Genomic DNA, 16,339 nt, shown 5'->3' on the forward strand with positions numbered 1-16,339 from the left:
CTTTATACTGAAAACAGCTGCGGTTTAGTTCCTTCTGTCAGACGATAAACTGAGTGCAGTAAGAAACTGTGCGTTCATTGTTGCTGGGATGATGTGCACGCTTTGAAGTTGATAAGCGCAGTATTGTACCCCCCACTCCGCCCTCTTCACCCACTCAATATTCTGTATGTATGTGGAGTGAAAGGGTGAATCTCGCTGACAGTGTCCCGAAAGCGAGCAATATCAGACCTCTCAAGTCTCACGATTTTGTCGTGAGACTCACGGTTTTCAGTTCAATCTCAAGGTCTCACGACGAGACAGACAAATCTCACGATAAATAGAGGCGCAAGCTGAAAGGATAAATTTTTTTGTATAATTTCATTTTTGGCTTGCTTAGATGAGTTTCTTGCGCTAATTCTGTGCAGTTTTTCATCCGTCTGTCCTGTTATTGATCATGAATTTCGTCATAACTTTGTCAAAGTAGCCGTGGATCCACGAGGCGATAGCCGAATGGATCCGCAGACTACTTTTTCATTTCATTTTCATTTTATTTATTTATTCCATTCTAAAATTACAAAGATAAATATAAAGTAGAAAAGTAAGAGGAGAAATGGAAAAGGGCAAAATATAGCAAGCTAATTAGATGCCCTTGTTTAATTGACAGTAATAATTAGGGGAAAAAAGTTGACTTAACATAGGAGAGGACTACTTTGACAATGTTATGACGAAATTCATTGTCAGTAACAGGTCAGACGCCTTAAAAACTGACATCAATTTGTTTTTTACGATAACAAATTGTCAATCCGTCCGCCCTCGCTCGTTGACGCATGCCATAAATTATAAATTCATATGTCTGTCCGCTTATTGACAATAAAAATTATCCAATGAGCGCGCGAGAATTTCTGCAGTTATATATCGTAAAAAGTTATCCATTTTTTTCCCGCCAATATCTTCAAAGCCTGGGTAGCCTGGCCAATTCACATTCAATATGGCCGACGACTTCCTCCCTCGACTACCTGTACACGGATTTGGTGTCTTATAAAGTTGTTGTGAAAGCACATAATGGATAGATTTGTCGTTCGAACCAAACGTCTTCCCAGATCCGAACGTGTATGTACAGTGACCAAGGATAACAAGAAACAGGCCACAATCGAGAGTCTCGCGGTGAGTTTATGGGATTATTTCTGATTGTAGCTTTGTGCGCACTGAGGTGTTTTTTCTATTATTATTTATATATAAGTTTATATTTTTTAATTTAAATCTTTAGAATGCCAGGGGCAGCGAAACAATTCCTTCCTACAAAAGTCACACAAGTAGCTTGTGTGTTTCGTTTAGCCCCGACGGCGTTGATCAAATTGATGTTATGTATTGGTTCAGTTATTGGACTGAAAGACCATTAAAATAACTGTACATGTTAATCTTAACTATTCTAACAATTGTATGTCTCGATCTTTACCATTTGAAATGGCTTAACGGGTTCTTTAACATCCTACCTTTGGGAAGATTTCAAAGAAAAGACCAAATGAATATATATAAATTATGTCTGAACTGAGGGAAGGTTTTATGCACAGTCAGCCAGCATGACCCTATAGGTTACAATTTGTATGACCCAGGTTGGTAGTCTGGCTAATTACAGTCTAACCTAAGCGGCCAGTTATAAAAGTCCCGAAATTATTGTCCATTAAACACTGTAAATAAAACCCCCTATTTACCAGCCACCTCTATTTAGTGGCCACTTCGGCCACCTTTTGGTCATCCCAATGAAGATTTTTCTTTTGTCTTTACTTCTTTTAAATGGCCACCCAAAATTTAAATTATACACTTAAATTACCTGTTTTGGAAAAACGTGATGGTAGATAAGAGTCCGAAATAGAATGTGATGAGTGATAAAAGCATTTAAACACACATTTATCATGATTGTCTTGACATGATTACATGGTCACTAGCTAAAGAAATTAACCCGATGGTGGAAATATCCAAAGTAAACAATCCCCTATTAAGTGGCCAATCCTTATTAAGCGGCTATCCTCCATTTCCCCAAGGGTGACAGCCTTTGTCACGGGGGGAGAGGCAGCTGTGACACAGGCTACAAGTGTGACTGCTCAATAGAGGTTCCACTGTAAAAACTTCAGTCTCCTAATTCGAAATCAGGCAACCAATAACACGTTTCTACTTGATGCCTAGTTTATGTGTTTTCTTTTTTTTTCTTTAAGAGTGTGGTTGTGGTAGAAGAAATACAACACCTCAAATGTCAGTTGGAAAGTGACGTTTCCTCATCCGAGACAATTTTGTCGGCATTGAAATTGTTACGTTCAAAGAACTTATCAAAAGATGTGCTACTGTCCACGAAAATTGGTCACACAGTCAATGGTCTTCGACGTCGAGGAAGCAGCAATGAGATAAGAGAACAAGCAAAGCAAGTTTTCAGAAGATGGAGACATTTTATCAGAGACTGTGAAAAAGAAAAACCCCTCATAGAAGTTCACTGTGACAAAAAAACTGAAGTTATTAGAGGGAAGGCAAGACAGCTATTAGCTGATGCTCTTCAATCAACGGTATGAATTGATTTAGTATTGATCCCAGACGTCTGTTGAAATGGCTGTCTTTCAAGCCATTGCACGCATTGCTGGTTTAAGCCACAGGTTCAAAAAAAGTAACACATGATGACAAACATCTCTTAGCTACAGTTTGCAGCACAGCCATTGCAAATTCCTCAAAAGTAGCAAGTTCAAGGCAAATCTTGTCCATGGGATGGATTTTGAATTGTTCAAACTCTTCTCTGTAACATGTCTTCAATTGTATCTTGCTAGAAAGTGCAAAGCTTGACATGAAACTTACAAACAAACTTGCAAATGGCAGGAATTGGCGGGAAAGATTTACTCATTACACAATTGAAAAATTCATCATCACATGATCACTTTGTTTGAATCCATGACTGAAACCAACAGTGTGTCCAATGGCCTGAAAAAAAAAAGCCATTCCAACAGACATCTGTATGACTGTATGTTTTTATACCTAAGACCTATTTGCACTGGCAAAAAAGGGTATGGATCAGTTATAAAAGCTGTATATACACTAGTCCTGGGCCTGGTTGTATGAAATGGGATTATCAAATCTTGCATTTTTTTAGCATTTATTTAACAAATTTGGGTTTCAGTTAAAAAAATTGACTTTCACTATCAGTTGCCAAGGAAAGTTGGCCAAGATGTGTTCATTATGGAGATTTAACTGTTTGGTTCTTAATAGTTTACAATGAAGGCTGGTGTAAGATTTATGACTTGCATCAAAATTATGAGAAACAAGCTATATATTTACTCAATGCACAGCATTTCTTTTCACTTTATTTGCAGACTGTAGAGAATTTACCAGAGCTTATTGAAAGAACTGTGTTTCACACTTTTGGCAGACTTATCAATAACACCTACAAGAGAAAAATGCGCTCTTTAGTCTTCACTTTGAAACACAGGGATGCTATCAGAGAGAAAGTTATAGGTGGTGAAATAACTGTGAAGAAGTTTGTCACTTCATCTGTTGATGAGCTTATAGATTGTGCAAATGGAAAAGTTAATAATTTTATTGTCAATAATTACTAAGAAACATTTTTATACCAGTTAGTGGAATTTTGTTTTTATTAAATGTTATAGATATTTTGTTTGTGAACCATATATATCAGGGCTTCTGTGAATGTAGTCTTTCTGTTTATTAGGAAAGTAATCAAAACCAACAAATATAGTTTGATAGACCATGTTCATTTTCTCGGTATTGGACTGGCGCTAGCTTGTAATGGAGGCTCATACAGGGGAATAATCATTAAAAAGAGATAAATGTCATTTGCATTTGACTTCCTGCATTAACCTCAGTTGCAAGACAGTTCCAGGCCAAAACTGAGAATGCATGTATGATCTATTAGAAAATGTTACAAATGTATGTACAGAATTTCGGGATGGACCTTTATTTTTTTTTGAGTGGGGGGGGGGGGGGGGGGAGCGGGGGATGGGGCGGGGGGATTTGGGCAGTTTTCTGGGGCATGAATTTTTCTCTTCACCTGTAGGTTGTGCATGATTTTTTTGGAGGTGGGCAATAACTTGTGCAAGGGTTTTTTTAAACATCATAATAGGACCTGGAGAGCAGGAAGCACTTACTCAAAATTTTTCCTGGTGGCTCCCCTTGCACAATATTTTTTCAGCTGCCTTTGCTGTGTGGGATTTTTTTTTTTTTTGTAAACTGCCCAACCCCTCCCCCCAACCCCCCCCCCAAAAAAAAAAATAGTAATGGTCCGTCCCTTAGAGCATATCTCATGCATCATAATCATGCATCATCATCAGCAGCAGCAGCAGCAACAGCATCATCGTCATCACTGCTCTTTGTGCCAGTAGGCACATAAGGCCTGCCGCCACCTCATATCTCATGCACTTTCTCTTAAATACTCAGCTGGTATCTTCAAACTGCAACAGTACCTGCAGACCATATATTTTGGTCTTATTATGTGATTCAAAGTGTAAAGAAACAAAGCTGTTTAATACTGCAAAAAGCATTGCTTTCGAGTTTGTTGCTAACATTGTATTACATCTAGTCTATTACATCCAGGTTTCAGTTGTTCTTTCTTCTACCACATGGTCTTTCCTTAGGGAGTCACACATCGCTTGTAGTTAGTTTTTGAGACCAGCCAATTTTTCATGTTTGTCAGTCTGGATTGCTGAATTAAAGACAAGCTTATGATAGCTACAAGTTGCAATTCCATAACGAAAATGTTGCTTTGTCTTGATGCAAGTTTTCTCTCTGGTATGAGATTCCATACAAACTACAAATGAGTCTGTCCCACAATGAGTAAAAGAACATTTGATGTTTCCACTAAGGTTTAAGAATTAAGACTGTATTCCCTTTACAAGCTGTTTCACCATTGTCTCAATTTGATTGTTTGTCATGTACTCAGAGTTCGAAATAGCATTAGCGATGGTTATAGTGTTGGGTGTTGACGCTGAATTGATCCACACACGGCCATTCATCCCCACTGTGCACTCAAACGGGAAGTACCTTCCAAGGCACTTTAAGAGGACAAACTCTTTGCTGAGTAGTCTGCAAAAGAAACTAGAGAATCACTAAAAAACGTATTGCACTCTGCTCTGGATTGAGCGGTCTGGTTAGAGCACTGGCCTGAGGATGCAGTGTTGTGTTCTTGGGCGAGACACTTCACCTTTACTCTCACAGTGCCTCTCTTCACCCAGGTGTGTAAATGGGTACCGGTGAATTTAATGCTGGGGGTAACCCTGCGATGGACTTGCATCCCATCAAGGGGAAAGACGAAATACTCCTAGTCGCTTCATGCTACAGAAACTGGAGATAAAGGCTCACCTGATGGGTGTTAATTTCAGGTACCTATCCCACTCTGGTATTGGAAGTACTAGTGACAATGGGTGGGGGGAGCGGTGAAATAATTCACGCAATTCCATAATGGTCTTTAAACTGAGCTTACAGCTAAAGACTTTTTGGGGGCAAGAAGGGAGGGTTACAAAAAGTAAAAACTAAGATGAAGTTTCAAAATGAAAACTCTTGAATACATTAAATACAGAAAAAGTTAGATAACAAAACCCATATTTTGTAAACTGGAACCGGTTTGTAGATCTATATACTGAGGTTTGGTTAGTGCCAAGGCCACTTGCTCCCCCAAGTAATTTACAAAGCATGAATCACAGCATGGCACTGGCCAGCAATGCCATGATACAGCTGTAAGTTGAGTTTTTGTCTTGTGTTTAAATGCATGTGTAAACTACACATCCTTTGGTGTCAGTAAGGGGACTTACGTCCAGGGAGGTTTTCAATAAGTAGAATATTATGCTCGGTTATCGACTGAAGAACATGGACGAATTGACGAATAGTTTCTGGGTACAATTTTTGCTTCTTCGTAGATGTATAGCTTGTTTACAATAACTAGAATTTTATGGTGTATCAAAAGTTCCAGGACTCATAGAAATCTCACTCACTTTCGTGAAAGCCCAAGAGAACAGTTGATCATAAATCCACCAGATAATTGCCCCAGACCAGTGCTTTTTCCACTGCCATCTGTACAATCTAGCTCAGGTTCCATGTCCTTGTTCGCAATACACAGTCTTGCATAAACAATGTCACCTATCTGAAATAAAAATACAGCAATGGCTATGAGAAAGAAAATGGATATTGCATGCTGACAGAACCCCTTGAACCCGTAGAAGTACAATGTAGCCTTGGTCTATTGTCTAAGGGTCTGCTAACATGATTGACAGCAGCAAAACAAATTGATCAGTAAGTAGACAGTCCCCCACACTGCCAAACTACAATTGTAGGTTTCAAACAAGGAAACTTGTCGAGGAAAAATTACATGTACATGTAATTAAATAGGGATTGATTATAGTTCCTCAAGTTACATTGGTTATTATCCTACTGTTTGAAAAGTATCACAAGTCAGTATTTTCGGTAGGTAAGTAAAGTCTGCATATTAGCCAAGTGGCCCATCAGGCCAGCTGGCACTTATCTCCGGTTTCTGTAGCATGAAGCGACTAGGAGCATTTCTACTCCCCCACGGATGGGGTGCTAGTCCATCACAGGGTTACCCCCAGCATTAAATTTGCCAGTACTCATTTATACACCTGGGTGGAGAGAGGCACTGTGAGAGTTAAATGTCTTGCCCAAGTACACAACACAATGTCCCTGGCCAGGGCTCGAATCTGGACCGCTTGATCCCAAGTCGAGTGCACTAACCATCGCGCCACCACGCCTTCAAGACAGCAACTTAAGCCTCAAAATATGACGCATAATTTATCGGAATGTGTTCTACCTGAATGTTGGGTTTGTTCTTTTTGGTAGCTCCTTCAAATGACAGATTTGGTAGTGACGCAGGCATGGCCCCTCCAATATCTACTTTATAGCTATCGGAACCTCTGTTGGTTACAATGCCAAGAACTCTTTCCTCCTTGACTGGGATGTACTGGAATAACATAAAATATAGTAACGATGAGGATATATTAGGGGGGAATTCCTTCCCTCCTAATATGGGGGATGAGGGGTGGGGGCAAAGCTAAGTATCCCATACCCTGTTAGTTGTTGGCTTAAACATCCCATATCTCATTCTTTTATCTTTCAAAATTAAACAATTTTCTTAAAGACCTCAGTGATTATTAGAGCTATAAAAATATCTTTAAAAAAAAAGCTGAATCTTACCCTAATTAAATTAAATCTTTCATAAGCCAGGGCAATAACAAGTTAATAACCATACAGGTGTATGATGCTTTTGCCTTGGGGGGGGGGGGGGGGGGGTACTCCAATATAAAAAGGACAGGGGTGTTTGTTGTACCTTTTAGGGGTTAAAAAGCAGTTTTGGTACCTCTTAGGGTGTTTAGCCTCAAAGGATTCACAGCTGGAGCTTTTGCAGAATCTTTTAGGGTACTGAGCCAAAAAAATATGACAGGAGATAATGCGTTATGTAAGAATTGGTACCTCTTAGGGGAGAAAAAAATTTCAAGGCACATCCACAAAACAGGATCTTGGTACCTCTTAGGGGTTCTTTTCAAAATTTCTGACAAGAATTCTGCCCCCCCCCCCCCTCCCCGCCCCGTACATTTTATATGGGAGTCCCCCGGAGGGGCTGTTGTTGTTGTTGTTGTCAAATGCTGACCGAGAATTACTTGGTCCCAGATTACTGATTTTCCAGCCTTCTCAAATGTAAATAATACATTTTCTTACAACACACTTACAATGCATATACAATGTAATTCTTTTTCGATCTCAACAATTGGAATGCGTTTTAAATTACCCTACTATAGTAATTGTGGGATTAAACATTTATAGTGGAAAGTTTAAGCAATCGTACTAGCTATTTCTATGCCAATCCATGAAACATCACACCTTAAAAATTATTTCAAACACTTCATATGCAAAACCAAGTCCTCGAAAATTAACAAACACGAACGTTGCAAGGAGACGGCAAGCTTGTTTTCAACTAACCCTTCTTTGATTGCAGTCGATCAGGTAGGTTGCCGGATTTCGATGTCTCAATACACCAGCTTTGTAGGCTAAAATCACTCCATTTTCTTCTCGTAAACCGGGACCGAACTTTATTTTGCTTTTTCCTTCAAGAGTTGCTTCCAAATCTGCTACCTTTCCGATAACATCGCCAGGCATTACAACGTGGTTGACAAGAGCTCCAACCTTCTTGTCCGCCATGTTTGTTTGATGATCCGCTGCCAGCTCACAGCCGGCTCATAAAGTCTTCCTAGTGTCCAGGCCACATTAGTCTCCAGGGCCTTCCAGCAGAATCTCTCGGGCCTGCGCGCCGTCCTGTCCAGTCGCAAGACAACTCCAGTGTTACGATTTTTCGATTCTTCTAGTCCATGGCAATCCATTTCAGCTTGCTGTCAAAAAATTTCCAGTGAATATAAATTCCTCTATATAAACAACGACTCCTGATTGGGCTATCTGCAATTACAAAAGAAATCTTTGAGTATCTTTGAGAGCGGTTTTCAATTGAGTCTCGATTATGGCTCCTGGTCTCGAAAGTAATCAAACGGTTTATTACGGTTTGAGATTGGCAGAGTAGTCTACTTGGTAAGTAATTGGTTTGGTTTTGGTTTACGACACTCAATTGAAAACCACCCTAGATATATTCAATTGGACCAAATTCTCGTGAATAGACCATTTTACAGATGTCTGCTCAGTGACCTGGCCTTTGTATGGTAGCGAGGCTAGAGTTGACCTTGTTTTGATACAGACCTCACTGCTTTTGTTGTGTAAAACAAGTTGTTCTGATGCTAACTAGGTGCATTTACATGACAAAAGCAGTGAGGTCTGTATTAAAACAAGGTCAACTCTAGCCTCGCTGCCACACAAAGGCCAGGTCACTGAGCAGACAACTGTAAAATGGTCTATTGGGTACCAAACTTCCCCATCCCTCACCCCACCCTTCCCCCCTCCCCCCAACCTGTCTCAATCTTTTAAATTGATAATTATGGACCTTAAAAACTGCTGCCGAAACCCAGCAAGGTTTCCTCTTGAGGAAGATCTCTTGGTAAGATCGCCATTTTTATTGTCGAACCTCTCAAGCAATTCAAACTCCGTGACACTGGCCCTATTTTACAGGTACAACACAGTTACATATGTTAGGTAGATTGCGTTACTGTGGGCATAACGCAATACATGCCTAAGTGGGCGCGCGCGCTCAACAGATGGAATGCCAGTAGCTTTGTGACGTAACCACCGTGATTACTCTCAGGACTTGCTGAGACAGCAAAGAGAACAACAGGAAAGCATATTGCTTTAAAGTCAAGGCGACACGAAAATCGAGGATTCCGTCAGAACGGTAAAAAAATGTCGTTTCATAGTTTAGGAAGTGATGGGGCGGACGAGATCAAGATATATCTCGGGAAATACTCAGGTGACAGAAATGAGAAAGAAGAACGTCATGGCGAAGGAAAAGCTCTGCTACCAAATGGCGACGAGTATCAAGGTCAATATCGGAATGGACAAAGACATGGATTCGGGAAATACAAATTTGTCAGTAGAAAGGCAAGGTAACTGGCATACAGAAAAATCACACAGTAAAAACGGGAAAACTTAACTTTTTTTGCGCTTGCCTTTCTAGTCCTAATATCTACCTCAAAAAGTCTTTTCTCTTTACCAATTATCATACATTTCTCTAATATTAGTTAAGAGAAATTCGTATTTCATCTCGGTTACGTTCTTCCTTGAAACTCTAGCGATATGGTACTGAGAATTCAATAGCTCCTCTCTTTGTTACAATCAGTCTTCGCAGTTCTTGTCTTTCTCGATAGCCGCGGGATCGAGCGGGGATTTTCAAGTCATGTAACGAGTTTTTCATTCTTGTTAGAAGACTATAGGAAGCTGAAACAAAGCCTAGACTTAGTGAAGGTGCAATCACATGACACCAAGCCTTTGTAGCGATTTTCGCGCTCTCGCCCCGATTTTCGCGCGACCAGCAGGCTAGAAGCTCTTCGCTGGTCCAAAAACGCTTGTTACGCAGGCTACATGATACATTAGAGTAAAGCAAGAGGCCGAGGACGATCTTGATCTGTAGGTGACGAAGGTTGTTTAATGGTAAGCAAAAATGCATGATGGTATAAAGTTCTGTTCGAATTAAGTTTTAGTACAACTTACTAAAAAAAACAATTAACCGAAAGACTAGGCTAGACTAGGCTAGGCTGGGTAAAAATCCAAGATGGCGGTGAAGAATTGCAAATGGTAAGCACATTTTCAACTCAGATATTTCCGTTGGAGAAACGTAGAAAACACTCGCCTGCGGCTCCTTTTTCTACATTTCCCTCGTTCTTTTGTAAGTGCCCGTCGTGTTTTATCACAGTATAATACACGGCTTAGGCTTCTTTATTTGTTAAATAAAATTCATTTCTTAGAGTAGAGTATTTAATGTAATACATAAGAAAGTGAGATTAACCTTCAATTTGATTAGGTCAAAAAATCGGGCAGACTCTGTCAACCTTTGGAATATGTGTAAGGAGAGGTTTCGGTGGAAGTATATAAGAAAGGGGAGGCGCGGTGGCCTCATGGTTAGTACGCTCGACTTCGGAGCGAGCGGTCCGGATTCGAGCCCTGACCGGGGGCGTTGTGCTGTGTTCTTGGGCAAGACACTTAACTCTCACGGTGCCTCTCTCCACCCAGGTGTACTGTACCGGCGAATTTGATGCTGGGGGATAACCCCGCGATGGACTAGCATCCCATCCAGGGGGGAAAAGAAATACTCCTAGTCGCTTCATGCTACTGAAACCAAGATAAGCTCCGGCCTCATGAACCACTTGGCTCGTTCACAGACTTCAGTACCCTACCATACATTAAACAGACTTGATTTCCGCACAAGTCAGTCTGGACAAAAAGCAGTCGTTGTTGAAAGTGGTCGTTAGTGGTATTTCCAGCGTATTCTAATCGTTTATTATTTAATCAATAGGTACGAAGGTGAATACTTTGAAAACGAAAGATCAGGACAAGGGACACTCTGGTATCCCGATGGATCTGTGTACGAGGGAGCCTGGGCCGGGGGGCAGAGGAACGGTTACGGTGTTTACACGTATCCAAACGGAGATAAATACGAGGGGGAGTGGAAAGAGGACCGACGACACGGACGCGGAGAGTATATCTACAAAGATCAAGGTCTTAGATACAAGGGTAGGTATCGGTGCGAAATCCGTAGGGTGGAGGATTGTTGGGGTTAGAATATTGGGAAAGGAACATTAAGTAAGCGAAATGCTAGCTCCTGATCGATGAAAACGTGGCCTCCAGATGTCAATATTTTCGACACGATACGACGAGATGCTAAAAGACCGTGACACAAATCTGTTAAACTTTTCCATTGTTAACTTCGTTTAGGGGCAGCTGAGGGCGCAGATGAACTCCCTTGCAGGGTAGATGAGGAAGGTGGCCCTTTGAACATTTTAAGAAATTGCCTCTTTCCCACTCCCAAGAGATTTCTTTGAGACCTATTGTGTTTCAGTCCTTTGCATATTCTAGAGGGTAGGGGAAAGTTTTTTTTTTTTTAAATCAGAAGATGTTTTGTTCAGAATAACACAACTGCAATTTGGTGAACGAGTTGCCGAACGCGGGCGACTCATTTTTGGCGCCTAATTTAAAGCTTAGGCACAGAAAGTTTCATGTTTCCTCTTTTGTCACAATCTGCTATAGTTTATCGCATTTTAAATCAGTCTATTCACGAATATTCAATGTTTTCTAGCGAGAAATGTGGCCTGACTGTTACATACATTTGTCTTCCTCCTGCTGAATGTTGATTGGTTAATTCAAATTTCAGACGCACCTTTGAGCTTGCCTAAACCATTGTGAGTTTACGTTTCATAGGTAACTGGGGGAATGGTAAATTTGAAGACGAAGGGCATCTCATCACTCCAAACTACACCTATACAGGGAACTTCAACGGAGAGGAGCCAGTGGGACCCGGAAGGTTCCAATTTGACACGGGCTGCGAACAGAAGGGCGAATATGTTACCAGGCGTATGGTCCGTCGTACTAACACCATGAGAGAGGTGGTCCATGTTCCGGTATGGAGGTGCCTGACTTTATACGGGGCGGGACTCCGAGTCATAAAACTTCCGAAAGAGTGTTAATAAACAAAGAAGTTTCCCTGTTGAAAGTACAGTACTTGATCTCAACATTTTGATTCCCAACAATGATACGTTTTCGTCTATGACTTCAGTTTTATTGTACTCATCTACCCTTTTCAAAGTTTTTATGGTTTAAGTTAATGAGTTACTTAATAAAAAAAAATCATCTCTTATTTGTTTGCTGGTCTCCTTAATATTAGCACAGGCCACTCGAACACTACGTCAGCAGTAAAAGTAAATGTACTGTAATTTACTTGTGTTCCTGTGTTGTTTTTAGTCGTTTAGAGGGGATTTGAATGAAGCGAAGGCGATTTACTTTTCGAATACTATCTTGTCTCTGCCTCGTCCTCAGTCGCCCCCACCATAGTAAAAAACATAATGATCCCTGCGCTCACGCTCCTCACTCGCTACCAGCCCCCGTTCGCACCCTTTTGTTTACTCCCAGTCTCCCAATCGCCCTTTGCGCTAAGAAAAAAATAAGAAACGTCTGTGGAGGAGGCAGATCTTGTCTGCCGCTTTGTAGATGTGACGCTCCGATTACGTCTCAAGTTTCCATTATCGTCGTTAACTATTAACTCTCACCGGGGGAAATAAAGGAAACTTTGGAAGTAGCGTCATAAATTACAAAGCGGCAGACAAGATAATAGTCGAAATCATTTAAACCGCCTTCGCTTTAATTTATTCAAATTCCTTTCCTTCTAAACGACTGAAAAAGACACAGGAACACAGGTAAATAACAATACATTTATTTTTACTAGTGATGTAGTGTTTGAGTCCCCCTGTGGTATTAGTTCAGAATTCTGACCCTAGTATACGGTAAAAACCCGCTTGTGAGAACCTAAATACATTTTTGTGTCTGGCAAAATAGGTTCTTGTATCGTGGGGTAGTTAGAGAGGTTTTCACTTGAGTGTCGAAAGTAATTAGACAATTACTTTGGTTTTGGTTTTGGTTTTGGTTTTACTACGGTTTGAGATTGGCTGAGTAGTCTAATTGGTAAGTAATTGGCTTGGTTTTGGTTTTACGACACTCAATTGAAAACCGCTCTATTAGCAATTTAGGCTAAGTAGGTTCTTATTAGGTTCTTAATTTCTACGAAGGAGATTTAGTTGATCATTACCAGAAAAATAAGCAAACTTAGGTTTGGCTCTTACATATACAGTATTTAGTTAAAATTGTATTTTGAACTTTCTTGCAATACAAATTTGCAATCTCAAATTCACACTCCTTGGTTAAAATGTTTATCATACATATACGAACTTGCTTGATCTTGCTTGGCTAAACAGGTCGGCTGAACACGTTTTGCAAAGAATGTACAGAACGAAAAATCTCTGTCGTCTTTCGTGAAAAATACTGTATTGTGTAGTATCCGAAGCTTGGTCAGTAACCTCCTGCGGGCCGGATTGTTGGAAGCCGGTTAACGCTGACCCGAGATTAAAGTTAACCGACGAATGAATTTCTATAGTATAACAATGTTTTTCACTGCTTATGTTTTGTGTAGTTTTAGAGAATATACATAATCAATACTGAAGGAAAAACAATATAAACAGGAAACCTCAACGCAAAGTTACAAAACTGAAATCAAATTGTTCGCTTATCCAGGGTTAGATTGATCGTGCTTTGAACAACCCGGTCGGATTTTCCTTCACACTGTGGGAAAAAGCTTGAAAGGGAGCGCTTGTACAATTTAACCTCGTTCCAGGTTCTTCTCAAAACCCAAGATGGCGGGCATTTGGGAATCATTCGAAGACCCCTCTTGCCTTTAAACAGTCAAAGACAGTAATATTTACATGACTTGAGTGATGAGTGTTTTTTTTTTTTTTTATTCGTGGTACTTACGTTTGACAATCCCGGCCATGCTAACCATTAACAAGCATGAGCGAGCACTTCAAAAGTGCTTGTACATAAAATGATTATTACTCTATGAATTTGTACATTATAAAAATATAATTCTGACTCTCAATCTATACATTCGATTATGTACATTAAAAAAAAATCTAGAAGTTACAAAACCATCTGTCAACTATAAATTTCAATATAAGTTCGTATCAATTCAAAGCGTTATTTTCAAAAAAAAAAATTAAGTCGCTAGTTTGAGACCTCAGCGAAAAAGCGCTTGTCAGTAAAGATTGGTTGAAGTTGATTTAATAAACCGTAACAATAATTATTCGCTGCTGTGCATTTTTCAACTTTCTTAAACATTCCTAAATGGAGGTAGATGTTTTGAAAAATTAAAAGTACGTTTTGTTCAACGTTGTAGATGTATTGGGCTCAATAATTCGTCAAAGTTTGAAGATATTGATTTCGTTGTAGCAACTAGGAAGCTAGTTGCCAAATTGAAACAAAAATACAACACTATCAACACGTGGTAGACACGTGTAATCAATGCGGACGAAAGTAACATCCTCTATCTAAGTAAGTTGAGGATGATGCTCTGTTAACACACTTAAATATCCCTGAGGTCCAAACTATTGGACAGTGGTACAGGTAGAAGTTTTCGCAAACATCGACAATTCGAAATTCATTAGAAGACAGAAGACCAACAAATCGGTTTTTACGAAAAATATACCTGTATCACTGGCCGCCACACAATTAATAGTATGGTTAAACATGAACAAAAAAATGTCTTCAAACAACAAGGATTGACGCTATAACTTATATCTGTGTACCACGTATGTATGGAATTGACCGCAAATATTAAAAATACTTTGAGTGATACACTCAATATAATGAATACCAACTTCGTCCCTCGACGATTTTCAAAATGGCGGCTCGTTCTCCCGCCCTCCATTTTGAAAAGAGGGACGAAGTTGGTCAAACGCTGACGTGCCAGGACAACGTAAAAACGTATTTTAGGCATGAACAATATTAAAAATACGCAAAGTAAAACTTGAATGATATAAAATTGTAAATAAAAAACTTATCAAAAAAGCTGAAGTAAGGCGTCACGAATGATGGCTAAAACAACCAAAAATCAGCAAAACGTAACTTATCTAACAAGCACAGAACCTAAACAAAATATGAAACGAATTGTCCTCGTGGGTTAAATATCATTTCTTCCCTAGTTTGATTCCCCCTTGTTTTAAAACTGTAGATTATCCGCGATATAATTCAAACTATCAGGCCATGAAAGCTAGAGTAATTAATTGCAAACAAAAAAATCGAAAACAATATAACACTGACAAGTGTTTGAGCTTAACGATGTGCGTTTAAAGCCTGTATGTAAAGATATTCTTACAATTATGAATATGTAACCTTCTATAAGCAAATCAATGATACATGATTCGTGAAATGTTTCTATTGTCCCATTTAGCGCCACTTTTTAAATAGCACTTCACATGGATATGTTCTCTCAATCTCTGCATATTCTAAATGTCATCACACTCTGCACATAGAAGTTTAAGAACACTCCACTATTTGCGAGGCTTTTCTTCTACAACAGCTCCAGTGCTAACTACTTTGTTCCATTCATTAAATAATTCACGGCTTTAAAATCCGTCACGAACTTTCAGTTTTTTTTCCTTTTATTCGCGGTTCAGACATTCACTGATTTGGAACTGGACGGCAGATCCCAACGATTTCTGACTTCAACTGCCAGTTTCAAGTTTTCCTTCTTTGAAGAACAGCGGTGACTTTTATAACAAATGTTGTGTCCAGCGGAAAGTGACGAATGATTTCGTAACTATAACTTGGTGGGTGCCTAACTCCTACGTTGAGAAGTCACTACACACGAGCTCACATCACTACTTGCTTCCCATATAATTCAGGACTTGTTACACAGCGTAGTGGTCGAACGAGCTGAGGTATTCCAGTGCTTTTTGATAACAGAACAAGTACTGCTCCTAAAATAGAAACAAGGAAGCGAAACATTAAAAAGCTGCACTTCGGAATATAAAATAAGTCAAATGTTATCCACTATAAAAACCGACCAAACAATCAACCGAACGATCACGGACAGAAAGAGGTACGAACTGTCTATCTGTCTGTCTGTCTGTCTGTCTGTCTGTCTGTCTGGTGTTTCAACAAGCCTGGACACGGAATAGACGACATGGAGGTTCGCTGCGTGAAACAATGCAGGGGTACTAATAACGCCAGACGCCGTTACGAAATGCGCCTAATTTTTCATCTTGACACCCTTAGGCCGCATGGACTAAACGTGGATTTTATTTTCTAAACACCTTGACACGCGCGCGCTTTTTACTTATCCGTTAGAGTCGCGTGTGCAACTGTTTACTTATTGAATGACGTGTCC

The 16,339-nt window shown here is 39.9% G+C and overlaps 4 protein-coding genes across 10 annotated transcripts in view; 2 read left to right on the top strand and 2 right to left on the bottom strand.

Annotated features, from left to right (window-relative positions):
- The first annotated feature begins 937 nt into the window (after positions 1-937).
- On the top strand, positions 938-3,641 carry LOC110053763 (transcription elongation factor A N-terminal and central domain-containing protein 2-like). The gene is made up of 3 exons (XM_020760044.2): positions 938-1,143; positions 2,193-2,534; positions 3,330-3,641. The coding sequence occupies exons 1-3, from the start codon at positions 1,042-1,044 to the stop codon at positions 3,570-3,572; spliced, it is 687 nt and encodes a 228-aa protein (XP_020615703.2). The 5' UTR covers positions 938-1,041; the 3' UTR covers positions 3,573-3,641.
- Positions 3,642-4,127: 486 nt separating this feature from the next.
- LOC110053692 (putative exosome complex component rrp40) lies at positions 4,128-8,385 on the bottom strand. Its single transcript, XM_020759957.2, has 4 exons — positions 7,957-8,385; positions 6,791-6,940; positions 5,961-6,109; positions 4,128-5,055 (listed from the first exon to the last, which is right to left on the bottom strand). Exons 1-4 carry the CDS (start codon positions 8,173-8,175, stop codon positions 4,845-4,847), a joined length of 729 nt encoding a protein of 242 aa, XP_020615616.2. The 5' UTR covers positions 8,176-8,385; the 3' UTR covers positions 4,128-4,844.
- An 849-nt stretch (positions 8,386-9,234) lies between these two features.
- LOC110054358 (radial spoke head 1 homolog) lies at positions 9,235-12,573 on the top strand. The gene is made up of 3 exons (XM_020760747.2): positions 9,235-9,518; positions 10,925-11,142; positions 11,827-12,573. Exons 1-3 carry the CDS (start codon positions 9,316-9,318, stop codon positions 12,090-12,092), a joined length of 687 nt encoding a protein of 228 aa, XP_020616406.1. The 5' UTR covers positions 9,235-9,315; the 3' UTR covers positions 12,093-12,573.
- A 1,409-nt stretch (positions 12,574-13,982) lies between these two features.
- The window catches only part of LOC110054075 (receptor-type tyrosine-protein phosphatase delta-like), a 60,860-nt gene continuing 58,503 nt past the window's right edge, over positions 13,983-16,339 (bottom strand). For all 7 annotated transcript variants that reach the window (XM_089286920.1, XM_089286917.1, XM_089286916.1 and 4 more), the window contains one exon: positions 13,983-15,929. In XM_089286920.1, coding sequence (XP_089143046.1) covers positions 15,861-15,929 — 69 coding nt within the window. In that variant the 3' untranslated portion in view covers positions 13,983-15,860. The remainder of the gene's footprint in view (positions 15,930-16,339) is intronic.

This window comes from Orbicella faveolata, unplaced genomic scaffold (assembly GCF_042242905.1).
Source record: "Orbicella faveolata isolate gen_17 unplaced genomic scaffold, um_ofav_v1 contig_14, whole genome shotgun sequence".
Lineage (NCBI taxonomy): Eukaryota > Metazoa > Cnidaria > Anthozoa > Scleractinia > Merulinidae > Orbicella > Orbicella faveolata.